At 30.5% G+C, this 12,411-nt stretch overlaps 1 protein-coding gene and 1 pseudogene across 2 annotated transcripts; one reads left to right on the top strand and one right to left on the bottom strand.

Moving 5' to 3' along the window:
* The first annotated feature begins 2,010 nt into the window (after positions 1–2,010).
* Positions 2,011–11,652, top strand: LOC107440603 (essential MCU regulator, mitochondrial-like). The gene is made up of 3 exons (XM_087159422.1): positions 2,011–2,630; positions 5,020–5,082; positions 9,365–11,652. Exon 1 carries the CDS (start codon positions 2,096–2,098, stop codon positions 2,351–2,353), a length of 258 nt encoding a protein of 85 aa, XP_087015548.1. The 5' UTR covers positions 2,011–2,095; the 3' UTR covers positions 2,354–2,630; positions 5,020–5,082; positions 9,365–11,652.
* On the bottom strand, positions 4,963–8,773 carry LOC147813838 (protein GVQW3 pseudogene; annotated as a pseudogene). Its single transcript, XR_015432576.1, has 2 exons — positions 5,678–8,773; positions 4,963–5,147 (listed from the first exon to the last, which is right to left on the bottom strand). The product of XR_015432576.1 is annotated as a protein GVQW3 pseudogene (transcript).
* Positions 11,653–12,411: the final 759 nt, after the last annotated feature.

The raw sequence follows: 12,411 nt of genomic DNA, 5'->3' as shown, positions 1-12,411 counted from the left end.
TGCTTTTTTTAGCCAGATATTTTTAGACTTCATAGAAATACTCTGTATTTGCATTACATGGAGAGGAAAACCACGAAAACCTCTCACTGTTAAGAACTACGTAAGGAGACTCTAACCCATGATCCGTCTACCTCTGAGGATATTTTTCGTTAACACTGTGGCAATATGTAACAACTTGTCGTTGGAACTCGAACCCGGTTGTCCTCTTAGGGAAGTGAGCACTCTATCCCCTAAGCCACCTTAACTCATGTTTTTAAATTTGTGTTTGTCTGACGAATGATATGGACTTTATTTTTTGACATCTTATTGATGTTGTTTAGTATTTTTAAGATCAGCGCCATGGCAAACAAATCATCCTGATATAGGAGCAAACAGAGGAAGAAAAACATTATCGTTTATTATTATTGTAACTTACAACAATAAGTGATGGGTCAACTAAGAGAATGGAAAATTATTAATAATAATAAGAAATAAAAAAACAATTTTATAAAATGTGGAAATGACAATTGACAAGTATAATTTGTTAATTTTCGGTTCGTTTCGCAGTTTCTTTAATTTACTTTTATCATTAAAATAATCTGAAATACGATTTTTAGGGGATCTAGAGCTCTGATATGGATGGTGTTTTCTACACTAGGGAACGCTGCAAGCTCGGAACTGCCTAAATTTCCGGGTTACTGTTTCAGTTGTATTTTAAAGCCATTTGGCATCATTGTGTTTTGAGATTCTAGTAAACAATGCATTTGATTACTTATGTTTACAATGCTAACAATACTGTTTACAATACTAAAAGTGTTAACACTAACGTAAGATGGTGCACAGCTTGTAACACGAACAAACAGTAATAAACAAATGGAAAGAGGCCAAATCGAGACTGCCAAAAAAGCGAGTTATTCAAAATATAGCAACCATGTCACCTTTTTTAATAATAAATAACAAAATAACTAAAGCAAATTTTCACTCCAAACTCCCCAGAATTACATAATAACATTAATATCCTATGAAATACGGCAGATTTGAGCTCAGAAATTATCTAGTTTATTTCTTTTATTGAAAACAAAATTATCCGTTTGAAAACATCGCCTGTCAGAATAACATGTAGTAAGCAGCTGCAAACTTTTTAACCGGAACTGGAGTAGGTTCCGAGCTCGAGATTGTTATTGTTTACATTTCTATTGAAAACACCATCTATATGGATGGGTGATCGTGTAAAGCTAAGGGTGATGGCGCTAGTGGTAAAATTGCTCTTTCAAGACTTCCGGGTTACTGCTTCCGATATATTTTTACGCCGCAGATTGAAAAAATGCGCCATCATATTATTGCATCATATCTTTTGCAGTATTTCACATGTACCGAGTTCTTTCTTTCAGCCTTTAAACTTCAGCAGTTATATTAATATTGTAATCATTGGAATATTTTCCAATTAGGCTAACTTAAAAAGATATTTTTGGCGACATTTTATTCAAATGTAGCCAAATAAGGGATAAAATACAAAACATGGCAAACCTTAAGAATTATTCACAATGAGATATTGACTTTCCAAATTTTTTTTGGCCTTACGACCTCTGAGAATCAATACATTTCTAAAAGCTCTTATGAATGGTACAATTATGTTTAGATTTGAACCCAAATTACAATAACAAAGCTGCATAAAATATTAGGCTTGTTCACACATCGCCTCGTAGTCATAGCATAAGCGGAGGGATGCACCGGAAATTTTCTAAATTTCTTCCGGTTTAAGTCCATCCATTAAAAATAAAAAAAAGTATTATATTATTTCGAAGACTTCAAACTTTAAAAATTTATCGGAATTTCAAGTACATTAAGAAGTTTGGGAAAAATGATCATAAGAACTATTCAGTACAAAAGTTTATTAATTTAACTTAGTTCATTAACTTTCGTACTTAAATATTTTCTATTAACCAATCAGCAAACAGCAAGCAAATGCCTGACTTTATTTTACGCACTGTAAGCTACAAGCGTTATTTTACGTAGCTTTCTCTCCTCAACTAACTTCAACTTCGATTTTGTCTGCTTAATGTTTGTTGTTGTTTGGGTGTGTTTATATCTGAGGGGAACCAGTATATAAAGAAATATGCTCTTTTTTCTTAGAAATCTTGTGTTAAAATCTTCTCAAAGTAATAAAAGTATAATTCTTCCAAGAAGATTTCGTGTTACGACAGAGACTGGTGCTTTTCATCCAGAACCAAAGAAAACGAATTTTGGTCTTGTTCGTGTGTTGTTAACTGTGTTACCAGGTTTATATCTGGGTGCTACAGTAAGCAAGGAAGGTGCGGCATTTTTAGAAGAAAATGATATTTTTGTTCCAGATGAAGATGATGATGAAGATTAAACCCTTTCCTTTTTAAGTTTCTAGAATAGAGTAGACAATTCCTTCTTTAAAATCTATTCATGCACTACCCTCTACTAAATTATGTCATTGTCCTCGACCATCCTTTGATCATTAGTACTGATATTGAACTTTTGAATATACATGCATGAAACATCGATATAAGTTTGTAAAACTGATTTAGTAAAGTCGATTTTCTGGAGTTTAGAGGCTGAAGCCAGTAAGAGCTGGCGCTAATACCTCACTTTAAGAGTGAGGTATAGTGGCATGGTAATGATAGGTAAGAATTATTCAACATATTCATGTCACCGAAATATACTGTTAAGTCTCTGTGTTTCTTAACCACAAGAAGATTTGCCTACTGTTATCTGCACCAAAAGGGTTACCAAACTTAAGCAAAACAGGGGTGATAAATTAAAGAAACAAGACCCTTGTTGCAAAATCCTCGAATTAGAGGGGAAACAATAAAGCACCAAACTTTTTTTTTTAAGACAACAAGATTTAAATTTTTTTTTAATCTGCAGAAAAACTCCTTTAAAGAAAACTTGAGGGATATTTCCTTATTGTGATCTGTCGCACCAACTACAATTGCGAAGGTGCCAAATAGATTTTAAACTTGCAAATTTTGAAAAAAAAAATGAAATGTAGATGTTTGCCCAGGCTTGGCTACGAGTTATACCTTTCGAGTTGGTCACTTTCTATGATGTTTAGTTTAGTTTCTCGCGGGCCACTGCCCTGAAGTTTCTAAGACTTGGCGATATTCTGTCACATATTGTGATACAAAAATTCCCCCAAAATTTGAACCAACACTGAATACTGCATGCAGTGTACACATATACAAAGAGGGAAGAGTTTTTTTCTCTTCGTGTCAGTATCCAATCGAAGGGGAAGGTTACGGAAGATTATGACTGTTTCTTCCCCCTCAAGTATGATTGATAGGCAATCTTTTGAAAACAATTCTACAGAAAAGAATCTTTCATATGAGTTTTTGCAGAACAACATTTGCTTCAATAATATTTGAGCTGCAAGGAAAACTTACATATTTTGTATCTCAAAGGAAAAGTTAACTGCAAGAACTCTAAGGTTCTGCGCCAATATCGCGGCAATTCTGCCACGAGGATGATTTATACATTGAGACAGATACAATATTTAGTTTAAAAAAGTTATCACTTTTAGTTAGTTGAAGGGGAAAAAAATGGTTATTTTCATATTGGTATTCATTCCTGAGAGATGCAATCCCTAAAATGTTACTGCACTTATAAATTATGCAATTTACGCCTCAGGCTGTTAATTTTTTTTTTTTGAATTACTCTTATGCCTGCTTAGTTTGTCCTCAAAACATTGTGGGAATTTTAACACTAGAATTTTCATTTGGTACTCTACTAAAAAGTAAATATTGTTATTTTCATATAAGCCATTGCATTCATTCAATTTGTACTTTTAATGTCGCTTAAATAAAGCAATGGTACTTAAATGAATGCACTATGTTTTCAGATCTATTAACAAGAACAATGCCTTAACACAGAATGGCTGTAAATAAATAATGAGACAAATGCATTGAAATATGTTGTTCAATCAGAAGGGAGGAAAAGGAACTTGGATAAGGTTATAAGAAAGGAAGCAATCATTCACTCTCAAACTGTTCAAATTGACACAGAAGTTTTTAATTTTTTTTTTTTCATTTTACATACTGATCACTATTTTTTAAAAAAATTAGATTGTTTCATGCATTTGATGATGCATTCCATGATACGAAATTTAGTTAAAAGACCTTTAGAAAAATTAGTTTTAATCTAGTCATTCTAGTGGAGGAAAGTCATGGATTTCGGTATTGAACAAAATTTGTCATGAAATGTCATGATTTTAACTATTTTTTAAAAAAAATCATGAAAAATCATGGATTTAGGTCGCCGAGAAATCAAATTTTTAAAATGGAATTTACCCCCCCCCCCCCATTTCATAGTTTTCCGAATATCTGAATTTGTAACAAAATCCCCTCTCACAGTCATGTTTGATTAAAATATAAATTTTTTTTTATTGTGTTCTTTCAAAAAAGCATTTCTAGAGCGAATTATCTTTTAAACTTCTGTGATTTCAGAATTTTTGTTATTTTTATTTTATCAATTTAAATTTCTAGCAGAAGCAAGCCAGTCATTCACGAATTTTTTTATTCCGAAGTGAGAACAGAAAAATCAGATATATTTCTTTCCTTTCTGATGAACAAGAAAAGTATCTTCAAAAAATAATTCTACAGAAAAAAAGAAAGAAAAATTATTTGCTTTTATATTTTTTTCAGCTATTTTATTGCTTCAACTCTTTCTTTACTCTGTTTTTTAAATTTAAAATCTATAAATTTGAAGATGCTGAGTATAACAGTTTTGGTTATACCTATGATTTCAATGAATGTTATTATAATGCTTTTTTTAAACTTATGGTTGTGTTTTTGTCGGAGAAAATAGTAACTTCGTTAAGTCATGAAAAATTATTGGAATTAGTCATGAATTTAAAAACCTAAAATGTTGCAGATACCCTGTATAAACTGGATTACACATGGTAAAATTTTATGTTTCCTATCTCACTGTTTATTTGTTGACACTATTATTTTTCTGTAGGTACAATATAAAGATACTATATTATTCTAATATAACATGCATATTTTTTTCCTTCAGATTATTAAGAATAAATGATGAGATTTTTAACTCAGAAATTGAATATCCTTTTTGAACTTTATGGTAAGAAGTATTATAATAATATTCCCCAGATGTTTTAGGTTTTTCTTAACTATTATACAGGGTGTCTATAAAAGAACTCCGGGGTTTTGAGGCAAAATATTTTAATGAAACAAAAAACATACATACATGTTTTATACATGACTGAAAAGCTTACATTTTCAAGTTTTTTTTAACACTTAGTAAAGTTCTATATGAGCCCCGTTAGTGGCACGGTAGACGTCTAAACGGTATTCTACCTCTTCCCATGTCCTGGCGAGCATGTCTGGGGGGACGGTTGCCACACAATTGACTATTCGTTCCCTGAGATGTTGAACATGACGAATTTTCTCTGCACTTTGTACGGTAACTAAAGACTTCGTTTCTATGAGCCAAATAACACATTGAGCCTTTTGTTGCGGAGTCGCCATCATTTCAAATTTCGCGACGCCATTTCAAGGTCAACGCCGCAAACAGTTGATACAAACATTCCCAATTGGTATGAGTAAAACTTTTTGAGCTACTCTTTTCAGAGAAATCGACTAAATTTTGCTATCTTTTATAGTTAGTGAGATATGAATTTTTAAAACCCCGGAGTTCTTTTATAGACACCCTGTACATACATTAATGCTAAATAGAATACCTTATCTTTACCCTTAAACTTTGACTTAAAAGTAAAAATTATGTTAAAAATCAGAACATTAAATCATCCCCCATCATCTTGCATAGTTGAAATTTAAATCTAAGATTTGAGTTTTCTTCTAATGAAATCATTCAACACTATGGACCTTAATCTTTCCCTGTTCTGAAAAATTCAAATAATTTCGTTAATAATGGTCTTTTAATCTTTTGATGTATGATTGAAATTATTTTTAATACTGTTTTCTCTAAAATTCAATTTTTGAAATTGATCTTTTTAGTACCTCATTCTTTCCTAATGTTTCAAAAATCTATTCTAGTTTAATTTCTGAACCTAGCACCCCTACCTTCCTCACACCTGTTTCTTATCTCCCTTTATTTATTAACTTATCATCTTATCAAGTTTGTTGCTCTTACATTGGTTAAGGCACTTTTTTTCTTCATATTTCGATATGTTTGTCCCCTTACTCTGTCCTGTCATTTTTGTGTTTCAACACTGGGTAAGATTCTTGTTTAGAAAACCAAAAAGATATCTATCCATTTTTATGTAGCTATTTATAAATTCTACTTTAGTAGTGTTGTTTTGCTTTATTTATAAAAGCCTTACTTTCTTGAAACAAATTTCAGCCATAATAAGTTCTGGAACCCCACAAATCAATTCGTTAGAATCAGTGTATATAAATGAATAAAAAATTGTACATTTAAAAAAAATATCATAAGTTTATTCATATTATTATTTCATGAATTCAAACAATTATTTAGAATAATTTTTAACATAATTCAATGGTTTATTCAATATAATTTCCATGATTTTGTAGATCAAAATTTAAATTTATTTTAAGAACATATATTTGAAAAAAGTTATTCCATAATTGTTTTAATTTCTAAAAATTAACATTTATTTTTTGAAACATTAAATCTGCCCACAATTTTGTAAGTTTACATGACAAGAAATTAGTCAGCTCTATAGAAATCATTACAAGCTTAACTTAATATCATTATAACTGCTTTTTAACTTGATAACCACATAGATACAATTAGGAAGTAAGACCCCAAGTTTTGCAAGTAAGTAATATCCAGTTGAAGCAACTTTCTGTGGATTTGATGTAGGAGATGCTGATTTCAGAATTTGGCTCGTTGTTCCAACATGTCCTGCAAAATTATGCAATTTAAATCAAGCAATTTTCCTGGTTAATAGAATGTGTGAGTGTTTATAAAACCAGTTACATGTTCTTCTGGCCTGATGAAATTTTTTTGTTGTCATTTAAAAATAGTAATATGAACAACATTATTCAGATTTTGCATGAAAGACACCTAATCACCCTAAAATAAACAAGCTGATCCATGTTAATGGTTACCTTAGTTAGTCGACCCTATGCATAGTAAGAAATGCAAACCCTGAGCATCAACCTCATTGCTATAAAATGATGCATTTCATGATTTTACTTAAGGTGACAAGTTTTTTAACCTATAGTTTTATTGTATACACCTGAAGGGCATGTTTGCAATAAATTCTAGCCTCTTCGAAAATTGTTAGATTGTAACCTAAAGACTTATTTGAAATTTAATGTTGCTGTGTATTCTTGAATATTTATATCTGTTTTATTTCGAATATTAAAATTTGTGTGTGTGTTTTTTTTTTATAACTTAATCAGTAATTGATGTATACCGCGTGCGTTCTGAAAGTAATGCGCATTTTCTGGGAACAATAGATTTATTGATCCTATGGGTGCAAATGGTTAAAATTCTTCAAAATAGTTACCTTGTGCATCAATACACTTGCGGAGACGATTCTGCCATGTCTGGAAGGCACCCAGGAATGCCTCTCAGTAACCTTGTAACATGAGCTTGGATGTTCTCCACCGGCTTCCAGTGCTTTCCCTTCAGCTCTCTTTTTAGTCGGGGGAACAAAAAAAAGTCACATGGTGCCAAGTCGGGACACCAAGGGATCTTACTTTGGGTCAGGTAGTTGATGACCATGAAGGCCGTGTGGCTAGGGGCATTGTCGTGGTGGAGCTTGATAGCGTCTTTGATATCAGGCCTGACACGCGTGACCCGGTGTTTCAGTCTCTTGAGCATCTCCAGGTAAAATCTCCGTTGACAAATTGTCCTTGCGGAACAAACTCAAAATTTATGATTCCTCGGATGTCAAAGAAGACAATCAGCATTGTTTTGATGTGAGATTTGCTCATGCACGCTTTTTTGGGTTAGGAGAAGATTGGGTGCTCCACTCAGAGCTCTGCCTTTTGGATTCTGGATCGTACTTGAACATCCAGGATTCGTCCCCGGTTACACAAGAGTTTAAAATGCCTGGATCATTTCTCATCAATTCCAACAATTCTTCACTGCGCAAAACTCGAACTTCTTTTTGCTCCTCCGTCAACACCTTCGGCACAAGCTTCGCACAGACCTTTCACATTTGCAAATCCTCCACCACAATCCCATGTACCACACATTTTGACAAGTTCAGGGTGTTAACGATTGGCTGAATGCTTAAACAACGGTCTGACTTTAAAACCTCACGCACATGCTGGGCGTTGTCATCAGTTCGGCCTGTTGTTGGGCGTCCAGAGCCAGGCTCGTCGGTGACCTTCTCCCGACCCTCCTTGAAGGCCTTGTGCCACCTTTCACACTGAGATCTCGATATGCATTCCTCTTTAAAGGCATCTTGAAGCATGTGATGAGTTTCTGTTGCATTCTTCCGCACACAAAACTTTATCGCATATTGCTGTTCCAGCGAACACTTCATCACGCCGTGACTCGATCGAGAAAAAGACTTTACGCGAAGACACGTCCTACTGCTCGGAGCGACCTGAGACCAGGGGCATTTTGAAGGACAAATCCCCCACCACATTTTTCAACCAATCTGAGTGTGCTGCTATCAATAGTAGCGTCACAATAAAATCATGCGCGTTCAGAACGCACCCTGTATAACCTAGTATTTAATAATTTAACTTGAAATAATTGTTTCGAAACTCAACTTATATATTAGCTTGGGAACTGTTTACAGTTTGTGTTTTCTTTTAGAAAAGCTCATTAGAAAAGAAATGAAAATAAATAGTTATTTAAAAAAAAAAAAAAATAGAAATTGCCCTGTCTACTGTTAGTAAAGTTTTGAAAAGAATATTTTGAAATCTCATTGATATACCTTACTAATTTAAAATTCTCAGATCAGGTGAGTTTTTTCCCCTCTTTCTTTTGATTGGCAGAATGTCAAGTTTCTAAATATCTTTTAAAAAACTATGCCTTAGAGTTTTTTGTTTTCCCAGGACACTGATATGATAAGCCACCTTTTTAGTGATAAGATTAAGAGTTATATACTGTATTTTAATTAAGAATCGTTTCACAATTTCATCTCCGTGATTTATTTTGAACTTCCGTCAATTGATTGAAAATTAATTTATTGTTTTTAAAATTATGATTGTGTAGATGATTAAATTTTTTATAGTAATATAGATGTGTGTTGATGTTTTCAGTAATTAAGTTTAATGTTTCTAATAATTGAATTTTTTTTTTTATAAATTGAATATTGACTGATGGATGAACTTTCATGGTTTTGTTTTTCATGGCATCTAGTTGATGACTATTTTTGACTTTAATATATTACCGCTAAATGTTTAGTTAAAATTTATAATGTAGATTTGTCATTTATGATTTTTCATTTTAGGTGCTATCTTATTATGCCAGCAATAGTTATACTAGAAATATCAAGAAAGATGTTAGAAGAAAATTGTTTTCTGATAATCTATTGATCTGTTTTTTGGTGATTGTCTACTAGCCTTCACAGAGTTATTTCGTATGCTAGGAGGCAAAACAAAGGAATAATATGTTTTTTTTTTTTTTAATTATTGATGGTTGCCTATATCTCAAAAATAATGCAGTTTGATAGACTTATATATGAAATAATATTATCCATGATTAATTTAGAGTTTCATCTTTCTAAATAAATAATTAACCATAATATATCAAAGTTAAGCAGGCACAACAATAAAGGATCATTTAATGGAACTAAAACCAATATTTATTCCTGTTTGTAATTTTTTCTCCTTAAAGTTATGTTAACTATTGAAAAAATGTAATTGTGTTTGTTATCACTACATATTTCTTCAATATTGTAATTATTTGATTTATCATAATTTTGTGTTTACAATTTATTAAGATATTAATATACAATTTCCTTATCGCAAAAAGCCTTAAAATTTTGTTATTCAACTGTATTATTGTTACTTGTTTCGGTTTTTAAACTGGAAAGTGTGTGACATTTAATTGTGTATGGAAACTAGTTAGTTATCACTTTTTTTTATTCCAAAAGAAATGATGAATCACTTATTTTTTCTTTATCTGTAATCTATTCATATATTTAAGAATGAAAAATCTAAGATTATGTTTATATTCTGATTACACTCAAAATAAAGTTATGAATTTCATACACATGCACATTTAATACAATCATTATTTTTACAGACTTTCTTTTCCTTGCAACAAAATTTCGGTTTCTTTTTTCATTTCCCCCTGTTTAATTTTTTGAATTATTAACTGCACTCATATCTTTAAAATTCCTAATTATTGTGCTTATGAAAATTTTATTTGATTTTTTAATTGTTGATTGTAAGATTTCAACTTTCAGGAATTGCTTCTGTTTTAGTAATTATTTCAAATTTCTGGATTAATATTATCTATGTATTATATGATATTGTCTTTTACTAATTTTGAATAAGAAAGTATAACTTTTAAAAAAATAGGTTAAGCATGTTAATTACAGTCATCAGAATTTGCATAATTGTCATTTATGTCTCTAAAAATGTTAGTTTTCTTCTTGTTTTTTGAGTGTTGGATCAAACATTTTTGCAAATATTTGTTTTTTTTATTGTAATTCTTTGAAGGGTGAAAAGAAAGGGAATTCATGAATGCTTTTTGAATAAATTTTCTAAACTTATCAATTTTTTATTTTGTAGAGCTATATTATAGTTGCTTTATGAAAAAAATTATTTTCTCCCCTCTGAACTGCATTTTTTCATATTATAAATTTTAATCTTACTGTTATATTTTATTATAGTTTTATAAAGAACAGTCGTTAACTAAAGTGATGGTTAGAATTTTTATTGCATTTTTTGTTTAGGTGGATTGTCATTATTTATTTATTTACATGTTTTTTTCTGCTATATGGAATGTTTTTTAATTTATATATATACTTAATATTTTTATCGACATAGTTGCTAATGAAAATTTGTATTGTTTTTTAAAATAATGTTATCCTAGTAGTAGAGTGTGGATATTCTCTTTGTTCTACGTATACATATATACACATACAAATATTTATGGAAATTAAGAATCTTATTTGTGTCTTTTACGCCATGCTGTTAAACCAATAATTCTTATGTTTCGGAAAGTCATGAATTGAATAATCTTTTCTGTTGTTGTTTATTTCTATGATAGAATTATTTGAAATATTGATAAACAAATTATTATTAAGTAAAAATTTATGATGTATCATGGGTACTATGAAATGGATTGTTTGAAACGATTTAAACAATTATTTGCATTTGTTTGTTACTTATAAACATTAAAAAAATTTAGAGTGCACTGTAATTGCTCTGTGTCACAAAACTCACCCATTCCTTGTATTTTGTTCTGGATATTTTAATTAAAGGAATAGTTGTAATATTAATAAGGTGTGCCTTGGTAATATAGTATATTTAGGTATTAATTGAATTTTAACTTTATCTTTGATATTTAAAAATTTCTTTATCTGAGTTTAAGTTTTTACACTTTACATCCATTAAAAAAGAAATGATTTTATACTATTTATTTTATGCATCCTTTTATATTCGAAGACTTTTATTTAATAGTTTGTTTATGGTTACTGTTCAAACAGAGTTAAATTAGCTGTTACATTGTGTTGGAATATTTAATAGCATGTAAATGTTGTTTTTAATAAATGTTAATGAAGAATCTTTTTTGTTGTTCTTTTTTTAATTATCGAAATATATTTATAAAAGACTCACAAAAACAAGGTATCTTAATTTTTAGATATGCAAAAATCTGTTCAATTTAAAGGGAAATTAGTAGATGTATTTTTGTACTCTGACTGTTTATATATGGCCATGTCTTATTAGCTCCCTATTATGTCCTATCTTCATATTTCACATTGTTAAAGAGCTAAATTACCTTATTGCTAAATATTTTTTCTAATTAGGGAACTATTCGTCATGAACTAGCAAATTACCAGGAAATGTTAGTGTGATGATGGTTTCAGCAAGCATAAATTTGACTTACTGTAAAATGATTCTGCTCTGACTCTGATGTAAAAAATTATGTTCAATACTTTGTCGTGATAGGAAGCTGGCATGACATTGGCCTAGAATAGTTGCTGTCACCAAGAAATATAGCAATTATTTTAAAGCATTTTACTTTCACAAATGTTTAAACATGTAGCGTTAAAACTTTTAGTAACTTTTAATTTTTAAAATGATATATATGTTTTAGAAAGAAGAAGAATTTTTTATTTTTTAAAAAAATATGCGACCTAAATTTTTGAATTGAGCCTGCATTGATTAATTAATTAACAATCATATTTCTTTCATTTTCAAACAATTCTCAAAATAAATAAATAAGAATATATTTGTTATTGTAAGCAATAGAAAATAATAATTCTCACAAATGAAACAGCGTATCAGAAGTTTTTTATTTCCAATGAGCTGCACAATCAGTCTT

Source organism: Parasteatoda tepidariorum, chromosome 3, assembly GCF_982258835.1.
Source record: "Parasteatoda tepidariorum strain Cologne lab strain chromosome 3, Ptep-v5.0, whole genome shotgun sequence".
Classification (NCBI taxonomy): domain Eukaryota; kingdom Metazoa; phylum Arthropoda; class Arachnida; order Araneae; family Theridiidae; genus Parasteatoda; species Parasteatoda tepidariorum.
The sequence above is the reverse complement of the archived record's forward strand: the minus strand, read 5'-3'. Positions and strand labels throughout refer to the sequence as shown.

What these genes read in the sequence shown, in the direction of transcription:
- LOC107440603 (XM_087159422.1), top strand. Translation starts at nt 2,096, where the DNA reads ATGCTCTTTTTTCTTAGAAATCTTGTGTTAAAATCTTCTCAAAGTAAT.